Source organism: Pinus tabuliformis, chromosome 4_2, assembly GCF_031772625.1.
Source record: "Pinus tabuliformis cultivar Carrire ecotype Pingquan chromosome 4_2, CPIR1, whole genome shotgun sequence".
NCBI lineage: Eukaryota > Viridiplantae > Streptophyta > Pinopsida > Pinales > Pinaceae > Pinus > Pinus tabuliformis.
Genome location: NC_142304.1, coordinates 476,557,173 through 476,579,823, shown reverse-complemented (window position 1 = coordinate 476,579,823; position 22,651 = coordinate 476,557,173). Strand labels below are relative to the sequence as shown.

The 22,651-nt window shown below is 39.2% G+C and overlaps 1 protein-coding gene across 1 annotated transcript in view; it reads left to right on the top strand.

Moving 5' to 3' along the window:
- The window catches only part of LOC149170017 (protein RADIALIS-like 3), a 199,031-nt gene extending 177,410 nt beyond the window's left edge, over positions 1-21,621 (top strand). Inside the window, exon 2 of the mRNA XM_089427208.1 lies at positions 21,231-21,621. Within this exon, the coding sequence (XP_089283334.1) occupies positions 21,231-21,258 (28 nt within the window). The 3' untranslated portion in view covers positions 21,259-21,621. The remainder of the gene's footprint in view (positions 1-21,230) is intronic.
- Positions 21,622-22,651: the final 1,030 nt, after the last annotated feature.

Sequence of the window (22,651 nt, the reverse complement as noted above, 5' to 3'; positions counted from 1 at the left end):
TAGGGAGTACGGTAGATACAACAATGCATCCGTCGGTACTACTATGGTCCCTAACTTCATTTCCCTGCTCATTGATCAGATGAGAGGTACTTCCCATGAGTCCCTGACTGCATGGGTAGGATGCCTTGACAGGAGAACTTAATCAATCCCGTCCTCACAGGAGAACTAATCATCCTGCTACACAATCGCCATGGAGAACACATCATCCAGGCCTCACAGGAGAACTAATCATCCTGCTACATAATCGTCATGGAGAACACATCATCCAGACCTCACAGGAGAACCAATCATCCTGCTACATAGTCGCCACGGGGTGTACATGTACACCACCAGGGGATAGTGAATCACCCTGTGGTCATATGTCGCTCCAAGAAGTACCCTGCACCCCCCGGAGCTCCCAGAGCTCAATGCATCATATAGGACCCTCATCGGAGGGTCTTTGAACAACACCAAGTTGTTCTTGGAAAGTTAGGAATTTGACTTTCCCTAGGGGCTTTGTCAGAATGTCGGCGACTTGTTCATTTGTACCGATATGTTGGAGCCTTATAGCTCCCACTGCACCATATTTCGAATATAGTGATACCTGATATCAATATGCTTGGAGCGATCATGAAATACGGGATTTTCTGACAAACGAATCCCACTCTGGTTGTCACATAGGATCACGGTGGTATCCAATGTAAATCCAAACAGCTCACTGAAGAGCTTTTGCAACCAGACTACCTCACAGGAGGCCATGCTAGCAGTAATATATTCTACTTCGGCGGTGCTCAAAGCCACTGACTTCTGCTTCCTTCTCATCCAGGATATCAAAGCAGATCCCAAGGAGAAACAACACCCGGAAGTGCTCTTATGGTCCTCCACATTGCCTGCCCAATCAGCATCAATATATCCAAGTAGTCTCCCATCTCTGGCAGTGTATCTTAACCCATAAGTGATTGTGCCATGAAGATATCTCAACAGATTCTTGGCACCAATCCAATGTATGAGGTGAGGTTCAACCATATGTTGACTGAATGTGTTGACTGCAAAGAATATGTCTGGACAGGAGTTCACTAAGAACATTAATGATCCGACAAGTTGCCGATACTCTGTAGCATTTTGTAAAACAGGTCTAGTAGCACTACCGCTTAACTTCTTGAAGTCAAGCTCCATTGGGGTAGTTACAGGCTTGCAGTCTACCATACCAAATCTTTCCAATATCTTCACCACATATTTCCTTGAGATAGGAAAATTTCCCCTGGCTTCCGTCGTACTTCAAGTCCTAGGAAATAATGCATCAGTCCTAGATCCTTCATTTCAAATTCAGAAGCCAACTCCCTCTTACATTTGTGAATAAGAGGGTCTGCACCTGTTAGGAAGAGGTCATCCACATACAACACCAGTATGAGAGGTTTGTCATCTTCAACCTTAAATAAAGGTTAGGATTGGCTTCACTCCTAGTGAATCCCAACTTCATCAAGTAGCTATCGATCCTCTCATACCATGCTTGAGGTGCTTGTTTCAGCCCATAGAGAGCTTTCTTTAACCTGCATACATGATATTTTCGATCATGAATCTCAAATCCTTCGGGTTGCTCCACGTAAACCTCTTCTTTGATCGAACCATGCAAGAACGCGTTCTTGACATCCATCTAATGTAGGTTCCATCCTTGTGAAGCCGCAAGGGCTATGATCGAGCGATGGTCGTATATCTGGCAACAGGTGCAAATATCCCATCATATTCTATATCTTCCTTCTGGGGAAGTCATGAGCAACAAAACGAGCCTTATACTTTTCCATACTTCCATCTGCTGCATGCTTTATCTTGTAAAGCCATTTTGAAGTGACAACTGTCTTGACCTGGGTTCTGGGAACTACTTTCCAGACATCATTCTTCATAATAGACTCATATTCTTCGGTCATAGCATCCTGCCATGCTTGATTTTTGACAACATCTGAGAATGATGAAGGCTCATTTTGTATGATGGTGCTCATGATAGTCAGGTATCCCTGATACCTGTTAGGTTTCTTACTTTCACGGAAGGTTCCTCGCGGTGCAACATGTCCTTCAGCATCATCAAGTAGCCCCCTAAGCCATGAAGGCCTCTTCCTAGAAGAGGAAGGCTTAGATGGATAAATAGGATCCATGGGTTCTTCCACATCAGGCATTGTTACATCATCTACCCATAGAAATTTCGGAAGTCTTTGATCATGAAGCATGGCATAGACAACGTCCACAGTCGTACGGTTCTTCCTTTCCGCCACACCATTCTGCTCAGGAGTATGTGATGTAGTAGTCTTCCTCTTAATGTCAGCCTCAGATATGCCTGAATGAACCAACTGTAATATGTCGGAGGTCTTGCTTTGGCTTGAGGGGAATGGTCCCCTTTTGAGTTTTCCTTCGACACATCCTGGACATACACCACCTTTCTCTACTCGGGATTCGGGCATCCCTGTCACCATTTGTCTTACTTTGGATAGAGCTTTATAATGAAGGTGGGCAAACCTCCGATGCCAAAGTTCGGTCTGAAGAGATGTGTCATAAGACATGACACCTAGCGGACTTCCACCGACCTAATATAATGAATCAACACGAAACCCAAGAGTAAAGGCATCTTTAACATTATTTTTCCATATACGTACCTTGCCATTGCTGAAGGTTACTTGTAGCCTTTGTCTTCCATTGCCGAGATGGACACCAGGTTCTTTTTGAGGTCAGGTACATATAATAGATCCAGTAAGTGAATCGTATTACCTTTATTCAATTTGAGAGAGACATTGCCTACACCTTTCACGGGATATTTCATATTATCTCCGAGGACAATTTCTAGGTTAGTTTCTTTCTCTATCAGATTATGGAGAACTTCTTTGTAACCAGTGAAGTGCCTTGAGGAACCACTATCAATGAGCCAAATTCCCATTGGGTCCGAAGGAGCAGAGGTAGATAGAGCAGCTAGTAGATAATATTTATCCTGCTTATTTCAACAATGTTGGATTCATACCTGGAATTTCTAGCCTTCTTGAATGGTTATACTCTTCCTTGGTTTCCAACGCTCCTTTTACCTTTGCTATTGAATTTGACATTCCTTTGATTGCCATCAGAGGGATTTTGATCATCGTCCCAGTGTGAGTCCTTTCTATTAGGGCACTCCCTTGCATAGTGACCTATTTTATCGCAGATGTAACATTGTCCTTTTCTTCCACCCTTAGGTCCAACCTTTCTTTTTGATTTAGTCCCGGAATTATTTATTTTCTTAGCATGAGAAGAAAAGGCAGCAGGAGGACCTTTAGGCATGGGAATTTCTTGCTCTTCTACCCTTGTTTCTTCTTGGATGCATCTAGCCATTAATTCCTCAAAACCAGGAATTACATTATTGTTCAAAAGAGTAGTCCTGAACACGTACCATTCGGATGGTAATCCTCCAAGAGTCGTGAGTGCCATTTTCCTATCAGTAGTAGTCTCCCCAATAGATAGGAGATTGTTCCTGATCTTGGTGATTCTTAAGAAGTATGCTTGCATACTCTCATCTTTACCCTTCTTAATTTTCTTCAACTTATTTCTAAGAAACAAAACTTGATTTGCATCATTAACTTTAAATAAACTCACAAGTCTATCGTAGATTTCCTTGGAGGTGTTCAGGTTGGAGATGTAGGCCACCGAGCGCTTGTCAATAGAGTCTCGGATGATCTTCTTTGCTTTGACTTCTCTAGTTTTCCATTTGTTCCTGGCAGCAGCGGATGCATTTGATGGAGGCTCAACAATATTGTCTCTCACATGGTCCAACACTCCTTGATCTTCTAAGGTTAGATCGATAGACATCTTCCATCCGTGATAGTCAGCTTTCTCACGAAGCTTGTCTTCGGCAGGAAAGAGTGATGAGGACCCCATAGTTCTTTTAGGATAACCTTGCCAATCTTCTCTTCGGTGATTGCTCTTGCTCTTGCTTGGGTTTTGTCTTCACCTCAGCTTCGATACCATGTTAAGTTATGGTATGTTCTATGCTTAGAGCAATTTACTTTTCTTTCTTATTATTATTCATAGATTAGCAATCACATGTGCATAAGTAAAGTGAAGATAGAACATTAAACGATCAATAGAAAACAAGCCAAGACAAGAGACACAACATATGGTGGCTAGCCAGGGACAAACCTCACAATGTGTGGGGAAACCCTTTGATCAAATCTTCTTTTATCTTCAATAATTTAGCAGAGAGAAATAGTACAATAAATCTGATTTTTATCAGTAGTAGCAAACCTTAGATCAACATCATCAGCGTTAGCAGCTTCATCATCAAAACTAGGGCAGTTGATATCTCGCAAACCGACCGTCGAATCGACTTGATTGCACCACCAAAAAATGCGGCCTTCAGAGGAGGTCCAGATGGGCTTACAGTGCAGTTCAGAAGAGGAGGTTTGATGGTCAACGTTGGTCAAATTTTGGATCTGCAGTTGTAGCTTCAGGTTCAACAGCTTCCTTCCACATGTGTGAGAGAGAGTCTCTTTTCTGCGCAGTAAAGAAGAGCCTCTTTTCTGTGCAGGAGAGAGAGAGAGAGATTTGATGAGATGAGTGAGTGGAAATGAGGAAAAGTCCTCCTGTATTTATACACAACTGTTGATGTTTGAATAGATGCGATTGTTGGGATTCTGAGCCTACATGAGTTGTAGGTCGGCTTGATAATAATTCCATAATCAAAATAAATTCATATCTCCATAAATTCTTATTGAAATCGGATGATATTTAGATCAATCCTACACCTCTCGATGAGAGGAATCTAATAAAAATATTGTTAGCCATGAATAAGATAACCCACATGGAGTTTGGCCCTAGTTGCCAATTTTAACAAGATGTACCAATACATTCGATCAACCACCTAAAAGTGATGACCCTGATGATGCTGATCATGGCACATTTTGAATTCGTGAACTGTTCCATCTATCTGCAGTATGCACAACTTGCGAAGATGGTCAAACAACCTGTTATGAACATGGCAATTGACTTCTTTCCACGAAATACCATGAATTAGTGATTCATAAACATCTCTGAAAACGGTCTCTACAGGAAATTGTTCAATACTATTGACATGTATTAACAATCTATATTGCGGAATGACAAAGACAATCAAAGACATTTTTGACATCAAACCAGCTACTTGACTTGATATACTTTCTTGATTCATGAGTACTAAGTGAACTTGCTGCAATAAACTCATCAAACTATGAGGTGACAACTGCTGCAACTTAGTTTGTTTTTGAAAGTATTGAAATGTCTGTTGATTTGTTTGAATCACTGTTTCTTCATTCATTAAATGATGTTTCCATGCATTAGAACTTTCCCTTGATGCATAAGTTTCCCTTAGATGTATTGGATACTTTGACACTGCTTTAGAAAAGGCTTTGATATGAAAACAAATGGGCTTCCTCTCCACTTGAAAAGAGGCTTCCAGACTGTTTGAGACATGAAATGGTGACACAATACAAGAGAAATTTAACACTGACTTTCCCCAATACTGACCTGCATCCCCGTAACTTATAACTTCCAAACTTGGACTGAATTGATTCATTTTGACATTTGGAAGAGGAGCTTTAGGCATCAAATGTAATTCATTTTGTATTCCCTGCTTATGAGTAAGATGTTTGGTTTCTTTAAATACAACTGAAAATGTTTCTACCTCTTGGATCAAACTATCGTTAAGCTGAGACTCATAACTTGAACAAACATCATGTTGATTCTTATGTTGTTCCTTTACACATATGATTACAAATCTCTTATTTGAACTTATTAATTGCTTCATTTAATTAGCAACAACTAAATTCAAGTGATTTTTACTTTGATGTGCCCTAACAATAAATTCAACCACATCTTTTTTATGGTGATAGTTATGCTCTTTCCTATAAAACACTGCATCACGATCATAAAGATAAGGACTTTCCATGACAACTCCACATATGTCTATAGGAACCACATCTAATTCCACTTCATCAATGTAATTAGCTGTAATGGAAAATCGTAATTGACATTGTTTTGTGACTTTTATCTGAGTTGATTTATTTAGCCATCCTAATGGGTAAGATCTTGGATGATTCCGTGTCTCCAAACCCAAATTCTTAACTAAATATTTAGATATTAAAATTTCCTGTGATCCATTGTCAAACATTGTATCTATCTTTGTGTGCTTAGAAGTTATCCTTATGTTAAATAATTCCACTCATTTATCCTCATTTGAAGGATTTATGTTTGATGAAGATGCAATAGTATTCGAACTTGAACCAGTGTCAGAAGTTTTACCTGTCGAAACTATGACAATTATCCTCCTTTCATCACCTGAATCAGAAACTAGATCTTGCTGGACTACTGCAGTTGCCTTCTTTTCATCCTTCTCCTTAAGGAACTTTTTGGGCTTAAGTTCTGGATGAAGTTTCCAACATTTAGATTCATCATGACCGATTCTCTGGCAATGAGAACAAATAGGTTTTTCCTTCAAAGCTATCACTGATTTCTTTCTCTTCGAATTGTTCTTCCCTTACTGTCATTGGAATCCTTGATTTCCAACTCTTTGGATGATTGCGATGAAAACTTGAATGGTCAGCCACCTAATTCAATATGTATGACTTGAACACACACTTCATCAAAATCATCAGGATTAAACATCAATAATGTATGCTGCAAATATGAATGTAAATTGCCGATGTATTTTAATAAAGTTTCACGTGTATCCAATGAAATACCAAGCACCAATGCTTTTTTTCTGAACTCCCGAGTAAACTCCTGAACACTCTACCCTTTACCTTGCCTCAAATGTTGCCAATCAATAACAACTTGTTGCATGTATCCTAAAGGATAGAATTGTTTCCTAAAAGCTTTTAAAAACTTAGACCATGAAGAGATGACTTTACCTTCTCGCCTTACATCTATCTGAGTTTTACTTTCCCACCAGATTAAAGTTGTTCCCCCCATTCTAAGTGTAGATAACTGAATTTTCGTTTTATCGTCAGAAATGTTCTGAATACGACAATACACTTCTAATTGCTTAATCCAACTATCTAGCTTTTCAGGATTCATTTCGCCATCATAATAACTCAAATTTTACATCAAGTTTCAAAAGAGATGTTTTCTTTCAGATTCTGAACTGGAAAAAGAAGAAGAAGATGATGATGGAGATGATGGAGGTGAAGGAGGTTTATTAACCTTGCCTTTACCTTTGTCCTTCTTTGATGTCTTTGAAGAAGAAGCTGCATCTCTCACCTTCTTATCTTCGTAAATTTCTCCCAACATCTGCTGCATAGTCAAGAATGCTTGCTGAAACTGTTCCTTGCTTATCTTAGTTTTTGGAGTTTCACCTGCATCAGATCTTGTCATGGTCAACTTATGAGCGACTCTTCGCTTTCCAATCTCTGGATTAATCTCCTCGAGGATTCCTTCTCCACGTTGCGACTTTGACTTGGTTAACATTCACTGACAAATTCTACAAATGCAACCTGTTATGATACCAAATTATATGATCTGAAATGATCATATGTTAAACTGAAATAGAATTTATTAATGCCAATAGTGAACAGAATGCTAACTTAAAGTGCTTAAACCGTGAGAATTGCTTGAGAAGAAAGATTTTACGATAGATGAGAAACATAAGAAAGATGTAAAATAGAAGTGAAAAGCAACAAAACATAGCGATACCAGACAACAAGATTGATTACAGAGTTCGTCCCTGATGGACTACGTCTCCGGGTCCACTTTCAAGATGGGCGACCGCTTTATTAGGATTGAATCTGAGGAGGTCGATTACACAAAAAGTTGACCAGACTGATCGTGCACATAGGCACTTCTGGTCACTGTTACGAGAAAGCTCTCCGAATTAGCTTTCTTACACTTGTCTCGGTTCCCAATTCTGACTCCCGATGCCCCTGTTACACTGAAAACAAAAACTGCCTATAACCTCCAGAATCTGCACACGAGCTTCAAAACCACTAATCCTCCATCTTCAACGAGCAAAATTGCCTTTATAACCCTGCAAATGCACTCTAACCTCCTTAGGTTGAGTTCGAGATGAATGCGCTGAAATTAGGGTTTGCCATTATGTCATAAAGACACCTAGGGATTTGTTACATGGTCTTCGAATTAGTTTAATGACAAAAATAACCAAAAACCCAATTTAGAACTTTGGATAAACATAAACCTGCAGGCGGTTTGCTAATCAGGCGGAATAGGTGATTGTCAACGTGTGACCAGCCGCGGTCTAACCGCAGGTTGACACCTGACGTTGATTTCTCGGCGGTTTCGGCTAGCGGTCTGTGACGTGCCATGTGACAACACATCTCCTCGACAGTTTCGGCAACAAGGCAGTAACCGCGATGGTCAGTTGATGGTGCAGTAAATGTGTTCACATGCGTCTTGTATTTCGCCAACAGTTTTATAGCCTGACTGCTCGATTAATCTCCGCCCGGTCAACTCTTGTTCACATATTCGTGGTCCCACTGCGGTCTCCAAGCTCGATGGTTAGAACTGTTTTATATAATTTGTAATGTTTTGTGGTGTTTACAAAGGCCGAGAGGGTTTTAGACTTAGGTGTTGTATTGTATTGTTTATACAATGGGTTTGCAATATATTTTGTAATGGTTCGAAAGGTTAGGTTTTAGGGGTTTTAGACTTAGGATAATGCATTTTTCCACCATAGCTTTGTAGTGCTAGGTTTTAGACTTAGGTTTTTAGAACAATGTCTTAGGTTTTAGTCCTTAAGACTTTACATCACTTTATTCTTAAAACAACCCTTTTTACAATCAATAGTCACAATGTGACATTAAACCCATATGATGAAAACCATGGATCCTTTTTGGAAACCCAAACCCTGGTGGAACTGACGATGAAGGCGTGTCGACAACCAAACCTTGGCGGAATTGACGACAAAAAAGTTTCGACAAGCAGGTACAAAACCCTATCATTCGAACACCATGAAAACCATTGACATCACCGGACAACCTGAACCATAAACATCACTGTCGAAGCTAAAGATACCGGACACTGAATGTTGTCGACGAAACTAAACCTGTGTAATTGATCTGAGAAGATCCTCTTGGATCACTCTTGGTTGGCACACCTGCACTTGGGGGTGGGGTTAGGGCCAAACCTCATACAGATCTAGAGTTTCAAAATGGGTATATGATAACATTAGATAAGTTGGTCCCTGACAGGGAGGAGTGTGCTAGATTGTGTCTTGAATTAGGCAAATACTTCACTAGCATTGTAGTGTTTGGTTCTTTGCATGAAATGGAAGATAGGGACAAATTTGATGCTGTTGCATGGTGGAACATGTATGGTGGCCAGGGGCTTTTGGCAAAATTGGCAAAAAAGGTGCTTTCACAGATTGTAAATACTTCTTCTGCAGAGAGCTGTTGGAGCACCTATAGCTTCATCCATAATGTGAGAAGAAACAAACTCTATGAAAACCAGGTAGAAAGCTTGGTTTATGTGCACTACAACTTGAGGTTGTCGACACATTATTGTGAGTGGGCTCGTGATGATACATCAAATGTATATTGGGACAACAACCTATACGAAGATAATTTGGAGGATGGCGATCTACATCTAGAAGAATTGGAAACAAAACTTTTGAAGATGATGATGAAACAACAACAACAACCATGCCATCCCCATCATCCAGTAGCAGTGCTTGAGTTCCACAATCTTTGCCTTTGCTGCTGCCACCTCCATCTACATCCTCATGTGGATGTTATGTGCTTGTTGATTCTAGTTTTGGACATGGTCGTTTGACTATGCAAGAGGAGATTCCCAGTAGACCACCACGACCTTCTCAGAAATTAGACATTTCTCGTGGCAAGCGGACTTTTGCCCACCATTTTGTGGGTAATATCCCTAGGAGAATTTTTTTCCCCAAGATGGTCCTCAGCCGACCGCGAACAACCCCTTGCAGCCACCGGCTAGATCATTGTGCCATTTCTCCACCACTTGAGCTAGCCATGTGGTCCCTTGCCCATCTGCCATGATCATATGTTTGAAGGTGGGCCTCCCAAACCTAAAGGTATGCTTTGTCATTTGGTAATTGAGTATTGTAGTTTGCTTATCATGGACACTTCTGGGCATGCATTAATGGGGGGGATTCGATAGAAAGAATGGGCTAGGTATGTGCTCTTGTCCCCTAGACCCCTTTTGGATATTAACCTTGGATTTTAGTCATGTGGGATCTCTTTTTACTGACCATTTGGCTTTAAGGATCGTATTTCATGGGAAACCCCGATTTTGGTTGTGTGGTCCCACTCCCTTATCTGCTTATATTACCCCCTTTCCACTCATTATTACCCCATTCATCATTTTTCCCACTTGGGTCCACATTCCTCCACTTCGTCCACATAGGGTTAGCTTGCCCCTTACCCTTTCCCGCACCTTGGGTCAAGCCTGGAATGATACCTCAGAGCTTGATGCAACTAAAAAGAAAGATAAAAGCATATTTGGCTACATTCAACAAGAAAATGTACCACAAAATGCAAAAGATAGCGGGACAAACACATTTAGCACGTGGGGAAAAGCCAATACATGATCTATACCCCATCATCATGTCCATCACCCTAGTTTCTACAGGTTCTATGAGCCTCCTTCATCATATAGGAACCCATGGTTGTTCCAATCCCTGGTGGGCAATGAACCGCCCTACCTTAAAAGGGGGTATTCACTGCTATATCTTATGCATCATGCTCTTACCGCTTGAGCCCCGAGCAGTTTGTCAAAGAAAATCATAAAAAGGCAAAAGCCATAGAAAGGGGTGGAAAAATCAAGGCCGGTGCACCTCCTGTACCACGATTGCTCCCTCCTATACCTAAGTCACCTGACACGGGGATTCGGGACACGTAGGATTCAAGATTCGTGGTGTCGGATTCAGACACACTGACCCCCCAGAACAGGACACGTTATATATTATTTTATATATATATATATATATATATTTAAATATATATATATATATATATTTAAAAATATATATATTAAAAATTAGATATTATCATATTTCTTACAAAAATTTTAATTAATGATACAAATTTATTGTTTTCAAACATAGATCTTCATCTATAGCTATTAGCATGCATAGTACATACAAAATTCAAATACATGTCAATCTATTATCTATTTCTTATGCTTGGCCCTCTTGCACCACGAGAAATGTCTAATTTTTTAGTCTTGTTGGAAAATCAGGATCTTTGTCATTAATATCACCCTCTAAGCATTAATATCTAGAGGTATCTTTGTCATTACCTCTGTATCTGTATAGGGATCTTTGTCATTAATATCACCCTTTAAGCATTAACATAAGATAGAACAAGCATAACATGTCAAGTCAAGATTTTGTTTGAGTGATGCGTACATTTTTAGGAGGGTCATGATACAGGAGTTCGACAACCAATGTCACTAACATCAAGGTACATAGAGGGATTGGTGCTCTTGATTAAATACGAGTTCCATACCCTAATACATGACAAAATTCAATGGAAACATTGCAATCCCCCAATCCTAAAATCCTGAAAAACTGATAAGTCTGCTGGATTTTGAATGAAATCTAAAATTCTACTTTCTCCATATGAAATCCAATGGGGCCGGAACCACTCTCAAACATCCTGAGTCATTTCATGGTAATGTTAAATTTAATTAAAAGGATGAAAATGAAGATTAAGGAGAATGTCACTTTTACTCTGAGGATTTAACATTACCATGAACAGGACACGTTTCCCAAAATCGCGACACGCTTTTGAAAATCGTGATACGACCTCGGATTCGACGTGTCGGAAAAGGACACGACATGTCATATGATTTGGACACGAATCCGGACCGAATCGTGTCGGATTCGCTGGATTCGGGATTCGTAGGGGATTTAGGACGAATCCGGTGACTTAGTCCTATACATTATAAACCCTGGTGTGGGCTTACCTTTTATTAGCTACCCTTGTACACTAGCATGTGGCCCAGGGCTACCCCTTCTCATCCCTTACTTCATTCATTTATCTGTCACATGCCAACGCCTTTCGAAGGATGTACCTTGAACATATTATCCCCTTTAGAAGTAGAAACCACATAATATGATTCTTGGCTAACCCCATTTGGAGTTTAGGAGACATTGGCACATCTCGAAGCCCATTATGAAAGGGTAGACAATTATGAAGTCCCCCCCTGTGGTCCATGGTTGGTAAGCTCATTTACTCGATTTCTCTAATGACTTGTTGTACTGGAAGGCTAGGGGATGCATTGGATCTTATGCAGGATTGCAGATGGTCTACATCTTGGGTTTGGTTTCCCTATACGGGGTCCTAATCCTCCAGAAGGCTACATTGGCATATGTAGGTTGTGTGCTGAGAGCCATGGGCCACCACAGCAGTAGACAACATTCCATGGATGCCTGAGGATGGTCTGAGACGCTCGAGATACTCTTATTGGATGAGGAAGATGCACCTGGTTCACCTTTTCCCAACCGACCCCACAAATGTACCATGCACTTGGCAGTTGACCCAGGACTTGTAGGATGATGTGGCATCCCCTACACCATCATCAGAGCCCTTGCAGACAATCTAGAGGCATCTTTGACTAATGAGGTTATTATTGTGCCCCCACACCCATTGGGAGTACCACAGGTTTATTGTTTGGAGAACAAGGGGCCAACCCCTTGTCCATCACTTTTGAGGGTCCTACTCTTCATTATGGCACCCATGGACCTCATCAAGCCTCTTGGAGGGCCCTACGACATGTATTATTCATCATCTGACCTCTTAAGAGGCTTATTCTTTCATTTGTGAGCTAGTTTGGTGGGCTTGTCACCAAAAATTAGATTATTAGCACATTATTTTATTTTTGGGGCTTATGTAGGCCTAGGGGACTAATTCAAACTCCTCATTAGTGTATAAATACAAGTGAGATGAGTTCATTTTCTCATCATCACTTTGGATTGGATCTCTTCTCTCTCTTGAGAATTTCACACTTTTTCTCAGTGGATGAATTGGAGCTTTATGGATGAATTTTGATGTGTGGATTTTGTCTATCTTATCTTGGAGCTTCTCTCTTGTCAAATTGTGGATGGTTGGATACATTCTTTTACATGTAAGTACATGCTTTTAATGTTATTCTTGTTTTACTTTTTCATATACATTGGACTATGATTTTCGCTATTCTTACGGCTAATTGTTGCATGGATTTACTGTTTTGAATTGTGGAATTTGTCTCTATTATAACATCTCTCAATGTATGGGCCATGTAATGTGAACGAAATCTTCGAGGGGTAATTCTAACAACGAATTGATCTTGATAAGCCATCACTTTTTGCACATTGAAGTATAAAAGCTGCAAGATTGCTTCTCTTTGACGTAGAAGGCTAGTGAAGTAGCCTTGAGGCCTCCTTGACCAAGAACCAAAGGTCCTCACTTATTTTCATCATAGACTCCATTCTCCCAAGAATAAGACATTGATCTACCAAGAGGTGGTCACCTAAAATCATACATTTTTCACCCTTTTTTAGGTCTAACCAAATTGGGTCACCTAGGGCATTATTTTCCCGTCAAACTATCCCTCCAAAAAGTTCGATCTCTTAGCCTCTTCTGCGCCGGTGTCTCCTCAAGCCCTCCTCCAAATTTGAGGCCATTTCGACGGTGGAGTTGTGAGAAAAGACAAGCCCTAGCTCTAAGATCAAACATTTTCCTAGCATCGCCAAGGCTAGTGCCTCATAGGATCAATTCAATACCTTTAAGGAAAAAATATTTCTTTGATTCTTTTCTCCACCTTGTCTAGGGTAAGAACATCATTGGTTGTCATATTCCTAACTCACCTGACATGGGGACACGGGACATGAAGGACATGGGGATTCGAGTGTCGGACACAGACACGTTGACCCCCTGGGACAGGACACGTTTGGATACGTATATATATATATATATAACACACACATATATATATATATTAAAATTTAGACATTTCTTACACAAATTTTCATTCATGATACAAATTCATTAATTCAAACATAGATCTTCATCTAGATGTAAGTTTTACAAAGTAACATTATGCATAAAATACAATTGTGACATAAATGATAAATCATAATACATATTCAATTCATCAATGATCCAATAGGTAGAAAGACAAGATAGTAAGATATTGTAGTTTTCTTATTAAGTCGTTAAAATAAAATGTGTTACATAGGTAATGCAATGCCAATGGCAAATAGAAATAGCCAATTTTCTACTCGGGCATGCACAGATGCTCACAGTAAAATAGAACACTTTATTTCTATAAGGATGCTAATAAACTCGGAGTTACAGACTCATACGACTTGGCAAGATACTGATACTTTATTCCTGCAAGGCATGACACCAAGAGGCAATCTAGCATATCTCTGAGAAGAAGAGAAGTAAGAAAGCTTACTAATAGCTCTGGGAACTCGAGACTACTCAGCGTGAATAAAATGAGGGACACAGCCACTCTTATATAGGATTTACAACCGGTTGTCCGGTGACAAGAAACTGGGGACTGCCAGTTTCGACCTAATATTCGGGTACAAGTGGACAACTTGTATTATCTCATCCCTTATCTTGGTTGAGAAAGTCTTTCGACATGTGGGGACCGAATGTATATTAAGACAAAACATAAAGTAAATGTAGGCCTTGGAATGCATCTTTTTGACTATGCTGGAGAGGTCGTTGCTTCATGTGTCAGAAGATTTGCTAGGCAATTGAGATATCCAGCCTTGTGCTCAATGTTGAAATCATAGCTATCAAGCCATGCTGCCCATCGTAATATCCTTGCATTATTATCAGCTAGTTCTTTGTTTAGCTTAATCATGCCTGGCATAATCTTAAGATCGGTTCTGACAAGAAATCAGACTGGTTTTAGATACAACCTAAAATGATGAATGCTTTTCTTTACTGCCAGAACTTCTTTATGACTACTTGGATAGTTTAATTCTGCACCATGAAACGAACCAGATATGTAGGCACAAATATGTTCGATGGAACCTATCTTTTCAAGTAGAACACTTCCCCATGCAACGTTTGATGCATCAGTTTCTAAAATGTAGAACCCTTCGTCTGTAGGAAGCTTTAATGGAGAGAGAAACTGAACTTTCTCCTTGATTGTACGCACCGCTTGTGTCATAGCTTCATTCCATGGAATAGGTGCCTTTTTCAATCTTTGTTGCAGTATGACAAGATCTTGAGCTTGGCCTTTATAAAACCATCTGATGTAGTTCAAGCTTCCAAGAAAATGTTGTAACTGCGTTTTATCTGTGATTTTCTCTGGAAATTTCTGCAGGTTATGGAGAACATGATCTTGCAACTGGATGTTGCCATTAGAAATATGTAAACCTAAGAAATCCACATTAGTTAGACCAATCTCCATTTTGGTCTTTGACAGAGCTAAACCATGCTTAAAACAATGCTCATAAAATATTTGGAGATGTTTTTGATGTTCTTGAATATTCTTAGAACAAACAAGTAAATCATCAATATAAATGATTAACCAGTCTAATCCCCTGAACACATCTTCCATTCTTTTTTGGAATTCTGATGGAGCATTTTTTAAACCAAAGGGCATTACCTTCCATTGATATTGTCCATGTGGGACAACGAAGGTTGTCTTGTATCTGTCTTCTTTCTTTATACCAACTTGGTAAAAACCAGATTTAAGGTCAAACTTGCTAAAGATTGTACACCCTTTCATCTTCTGTAGGAGAGCTACTTGGTTCGGAAGGGGATAGGAAATCGTCTTCAGAACTGTATTGAGAGGCTTGTAGTTTATCACCATTCTTGGTCTGCCTCACTTGATTTCGCTATGCTTGTTTACATAGAATGCTCTGCATGCCCACTGGGATCGGGCTGGTTCAATTAAACCTTTTTCTAAGCCTCAAAGCAGTGGGTAGCTCATGAGTCATCAATCCTCAACATCAAAATCAACATCACTGTACTCATCATCATGGTCACCACTACTCTCCTCTGCTACATCCTTCTTCTCTATATCCAAAGTCATCTTTGCACAAATTTATAAAAGAAATGCACATGCGAATTATTGTAATAAAAATGCAAAAAAAAAAGAGAGAAAATGCACTTACCTATTGCTTGAATCTCTTATAAAATCCTCCCACACCCTTTTCTCTTTGCTCTCACATATCCACAACAAAGAAGAAAGGTGAATGTGAAATAGAATGGCCAAATCAGCCTTTTAATGCTGCGCAGAGGTCCGAATTTCGGGATTCGTGTCCGATCGGGACACGATTCGGACACAGTCATGTCCCGATTAGACACGACCAGACATGATCAGAAGGCCACAAATTCGATCGAATCGTGTCCGATTCGCTTGATTCGGGACACAATGGGCCAACGAGACGAATCTGGTTTCATAGTCTTATTCTTTCCTCCTATCCTAGACTGGGTCCATTTGGTCTCATGTGGTCCTACTCCTTTGAAAAAACAATTCTTTAAGAACCATCTGGGATACCAATTTCAATAAGGATTGTAGGGATTGGGAAACATTTTCACGAATCATATCCCTTAAACCTAACGCTTAAATCCTCTCATGCCTCTCCTAGAAGTCATTGTACCTTGCTTAAAAGCAAGCAAGTTCAATCCTTCAACCTCTTCTAAAAAGGAACCATTTGGGTCACAACACATCCATTCATTGGTTTATCTTCCATTGGTGACTCCATAATATATCGGGTCGCCTCCCATCGGTGAAAGTCCGTAAATAGTAGGGAGCCTTATCTGAGGTGACAGTGGGCTAAGTCTCCATTTGTTGCCCTTGGTCTACCATTTGCCCTTTAGGGATCCCCTTTAGGTCCCTTGCTAGTTTGAGTGGTAACAATGCCCATGCAATAGATAATAGATTTACTTGTCTTTTCTAGTTTCTAGCAGTTTTTATAACTGTTGACTCTTTCATATTTATTATGATATTTTTGTAAACAATATATGACAATTGAAGTTTGAAGTTGGCAATTATAACTCATTGGTAATGAATTATGAATATGATGCATCGTGAAAGTTGAAACATTTCATTTCATGTTAGATATTCTTTGTTATGTTGAAGTTTCTAAGTCTAACAGTTAGAAACCCTCCATGTACTTTCTGATTTATTTCTTCCTACTTGTTCTGATTAATTAACAAGTTATTTACCATGTAAATACTAAAAATAAACACAAGTACATGCTCAACACATTACAGATCATCAACTGAAGGAAACAGAAACAAGCACACAAATGACATCGTTATTTTTGGACTAATGTCCCCGGAAAACCCAATGCGGGAAAACCAGTGCAACTACTTGAGGGTTTGATTTATTAAGCAGTTTCATAATACAATCTGGGTGCCAAATATGGCTTACCCAACAAAGAAAAATTTCGGCAGTAGTACCTCTCCTTCGGAGACAGATGCTCTGGCTGAAACCCCGGATAAACACTCCGGCAAGTCCTCAGCTCCAATTTGCCCCATGAAAAACCCCAATGTCCACCTCTAGGGATTGCGTCAGCCTCTTCTGCCCTCTGTGTCAGCGTTCTTGGCAATTTCGGCTGTTCCCGACAGTTCCGAGTTCTGCCCTCTGCATCAGCTTTTCCGGCAGTTCTTGGCAGTTTCGATTGTTCTCGACAGTTCCGGCTTCTGCCCTCTGTGTTAGCTTTCCCGACAGTTTCGGCTTTTGCCCTCTGTGTTAGCTTTTCCGACAGTTTCAGCAGTTCCCGACAGTTCCAGCGGTTCCTGGCAGTTCCAGCTTCTGCCCTTAGTGTCAACTTTCTCGGCTGTTATGGCAGTTCCGGCTATTCTCGGCAGTTTTGGCTTTTGCCCTTTGTGTCAGCTTTCCCAGCTGTTCCGGCAATTCCCAGCAGTTCCAGCTGTTCTTGGCAGTTCCGGCTTCTACCCTCTGCGTCAGCTTTCCTGATAGTTCCCGACAGTTCTGGCTGTTCCTACTTTTGCCCTCTGCGTTATCTTTCCCGGCTGCTGCGCTGATTCTCCGGGCACTATCTCTGCCTCTCTGCTTTTGTATTCACTGCCCCTCAGCGACAACTCCAGATCACTTTCTCAACTTTCTTAGCAAACCCAGCCCCAGAAAGTCGAAATCTTGATCTCTTGGTGTGTTCTCCAAGTGACCCTCAAGCCTCCTCTTATACTTTTCTCATTGACATTTCAACGGCCGAGATTAAGTCCCTAATCAATGGTTAAGATTAGATCTGGCTTGATCAATGACTTTTGGACCATTCTCACTCAGTTTTATATTAATTCACATTAATATTTTATTTTCCCTAAGTTTAGACTTAGGGACTTCATTAAAAATATTAATTATTTTAATATCTCTCAAACTGGTTAGATTCTGCCCAAACCATTTCTAGTATTGGAGATCTCATGTGCTTTAGCCTCTCCATCAATTTTCGTGGCTAGAGCACATCCGATGCTACCCCAAATCAACATGTTATCATTTGGTTACTTGGTAATGGTAATGGTTACAAGTACAAGTTACAACTTTAGTGATCAATGATGATTAAATGTTATATATTGAATTTTGAAAGCTTGAATATTTAAGATTGATGAATCATGAGACTCAATATGTTATATGTTACTAACTTGTGGACGTGGTCGATGAAGATTATAACTTCTAGATGATTGATGTTATATGATTCAATCTATGTTTTTATGCTTTTTATATCTAATTCATCATTCTACATGCTTTTGTTGACATATATGCATCAAAATATACAAAAATATATATTATATAAAAATTCTCTCCCGACCTAGGAACTTTTGAAAATGTCGCTCTGTTTCCACTTCCGCTCCCACTTCCACTCCCGCTCCCAAGCAACCTTGGAATGTAATGCCTTGATAGCAGCTGTATGGCATTACATTGACCAGTTACAAACAGGTAAGCATTGTTCTGGGAATATATGGGAAACCTAAGCAACCTTGGAATGTAATGCCTTGATAGCAGCTGTATGGCATTACATTGACCAGTTACAAACAGGTAAGCATTGTTCTGGGAATATATGGGAAACCTAAGATGATCGACAACCTTAGGGTAGTCTTACAGTTTAGAGAGAATCAACGTAAGAAATCATTCTAGATGAGGCTTCTTGGATCATACTTTTATTTTTTTCATCTGTTTATTGGCATTGCGATTGTGGAAAATAAAATTGTAATTGGAAATGATAATATAGAATATAGCATAGCCAGGCTGATAGTCTGTTTTATATTATAGAGCGGGAAGCATGTTTTATAAATCAGATTGTCTGTTATGCTATCTCCTTATTTTATTTGAATTTCATGTTATTAAGAAAATGACATCACATGAATAATTTGGGAGATTGAGCAAGCGTTATAGTGGGATTAATACAAGCTACATTCATAACCCTTTTTCTCATGTTGTGGATTCCCCCCCCCCCTCAACACCCTGGCTACAATGATACGAGTGGGGAGGGAAGTTGCAAGTTGCTTTGTTATCATTGTACTGAGCCATAAAAGTTTTGTACAGGCTTTTAATGCACTTGAAGATGCATCGAAAATGAATGTCTTTCGTTAATATAGCTTTCGCTTTTCTTCATATACGTGAGTGATAGCTCCAGTTGCAGCTACAAAAGTCAATGGAGATATGTATGACGAGTAATCCAAGAAAAATGAGAGAGCATAAAATAGGAATATGTATACTCGGAAACCTTCGTCATACAAAAATAAGGGAAACACGAACCATTTTATCTGCTTCTGTTAAGACCTTTGCAATCTTTTATTTTGTTAGCCATTTGTTGCCTTTAATATGATATAGTTTCCATTGACATCCTTACTTTTTGCTGCACCATCAACTTTGGGAGGGTAAATTTCTGGGTTGTTCTTGACTGTCATGTCAATTTGAAAGCTATCCATTCCGGGTGACATTAGATTATCAATCGTACACTTTGTTCAGATTCCTTTAAGGAGTGACTAATTTAAACTGATTTGAAAGATTAGCATATTGTAAAACTGTATTTGGCATCAAGTTAGTCCCCTTGATTTGTGGCATGTGGCATCAAGTCAGCTTCGTTGATTTGTAGGTATATATCAGCTACAAAAAAATGTATAAAATATGGCATAGGCTGTACCATAAACATCAAGCCAAAGTTAAAAAATTAGGTTACAGAGGTTTGTTTATCTTAACTCTGAGGAAAAAAGATGACTTACTAAAGACAAATCAAAACACTGAAAACGTTTCTATTTATTTAATCCAAGAACTGAACTTTATAGCAACCAGTAACGAGTACTTCGTCAATTTTCAGCTAGCAGAAGATAGTTAACAGGAATAGCAGCAAACAAGTATGAATGTAATGTCTTGATGACAGCATTATGTCGCTATATGGACCATTTACAAACTGAACTAGAGAAATCAACAACGTTAAGGTAGTCTTACGGTTTAGAGAAAAATAAACAACGTTAGGCAGTCTTATGGTTTAGAGAGAAACCAACAGAACTATTATTTAAGCTGAACACTTGGAATGAGGGGAGTACAGAAGTCTTTCTACAAGAGGCCTCCTGGATCGTAGTTTTACTTATTTGTCTGTTTAGTGACACAACAGTTATAGGAAACAAATCGTTATTGGAAATGATGATATAGCACATAGTATGGTACAGATGATAGTCTGCTTTATATCATAGAGTTAAATATGGAAGGAAGCAAACTTCACGAAACAGTTTATGTCTGTTATGGTATCTATTTATTGTACTTGAATTTCATTACATGGACCATTTACAAGCTTTACTAGAGAAAACCATCCTTAAAGTAGTCTTATAGTCAAGAGAAAAATCAACAGAACTATCATTTAAGCTGAAAACTTGGAAAAAAGGGCGAGATCAGAATTCTTTCTGCAAGAGGCCTCCTGGGTTATAGTTTTGCTGTTTGTCTGTTTAGTGACATAACAATTCTGGGAGACAAATTATTATTGGAAATGATGATATAGCACATAGTACGGTACGGATGATGGTATGTTTGATATCACAGAATTAAATTTGGAATGAAACAAACATCATAAACCAGATTATCTGTTATGGTATCTACATATTGTACTTGAATCTCAGGTTATTACTGAAATGACACATAAATCATTTAGGATATTTAGCAAGTCTTATAGTGTGATTAATGCAAGCTACATTCATGACAATGCTTTTTCTCATGTTATGATTCCTCTCCCCACCCCGCCCACAATGTTATCAGTGGGGAGGTTAGTTGCAGGTTGCTTTCATATCATTGTACTGAACCATAATGTTTTTGTACAGGGTTTTAAGGCACTTGAAGATACAGTGAAAATGAACCAGCATTTCATTGATATGGCTTTCTTTTATCTTTTCTTCATATATGTGCCTGATGTCCCCAGTAGCAACAACAAAAGCCAATGGAGAAATGTATGACAACTAATCCAAGTAGAACGAGTAAGCATGAAGTGGGAATGTGTATACTAGGAAACCCTCTTCATAGAAAAATAAGTTACTGACAAGAACATATTATGACCATATTATCTGTTTCTCTTAAGCCTTTTGCAATTTTTTATTTTGTTAGCTATATTTGACCTTTAATATCAGATATTCACAATTGACATCTTTTGTGGTTTACCGTCTGTTTGTGTCATATCAACTTTGATCATAAATCCTGGATTGTATTGGACTGTCATGTTGATTTGAAAGCCATCTTTTCAACGTGACATTAGTCTATCAATCATGCACCTTGTTCTGTTTCCTTTTCCGAGCAAATAGTATAAACTGAATTTGAAAATTTAGTATTTTGTAAACCTGAATTTGGTATCAAGTTGGTCCCCTTGAGTTGTAGGTATATATCATTTTGGTCTTAAGAAAATGTCTGAATAGTTGAGTGCTGCGAAGGCATGAATTTTATGTTGGCACACGGTTACATTGCTTCAGTACCATGCATTATCATTTATTTAGAAGAATTTTATACAAAGCATTATATCAGTTTTTCAGTTTGGGGGGCTTGGGCTGGCTGATTTCCTGTCTGGAATATGCTCATCACTGCAGTCATATCAAGGGCAGAAGCAGGTTGAGTTACAACCATGTAATATGCATTTCAAATTTTTATCCAATATTGACAAACCATACATGATATCCATAAAGATTTAGAAGTGACAGTTTCCACTTCTAAAGTTTATGTTAGATTTAAGTCAGGATTAAAACTATGAACATCCTCATCAAGACATCTGGACCCACAACTTAGCAAGTTCATTAAGATTAACGAGCCTTTTAAGCTAAGGGATGTTGAGAAATCTAGGGAAGCTAGATTAGGTGATTTCCGTTACTTTGATAACTGTTTGTGATGTATTTTTACTTGATTAACTTCTTTTTTTTCTTGATTATATTTAGTGTTTTTATCATCAAACAGCTACCAAATCATATAGAACAATGAGACGAGGAAACAAGATGTAGGCGATCAGCTAGGGCCAAAAAACCTCTCCACTTGAGAGGAAAACCCACAAGAATTCTTCTCTTCTTATAGAATCTTCAAATGACGAATTCCAAGACTTAAGACCCTTGACAAAGACCCCACTAAGAGCAAATCAACATTTCTCCTTGATGAGCTTTCTTTCCAGCAATTTTGACCCCAACAACTTCTTCAACAACTTTGACCCCAACAGTTTCTTTTGCAATTTCGACCCAACAGTTTCTTCTGTAACTTCGACCCAACAGTT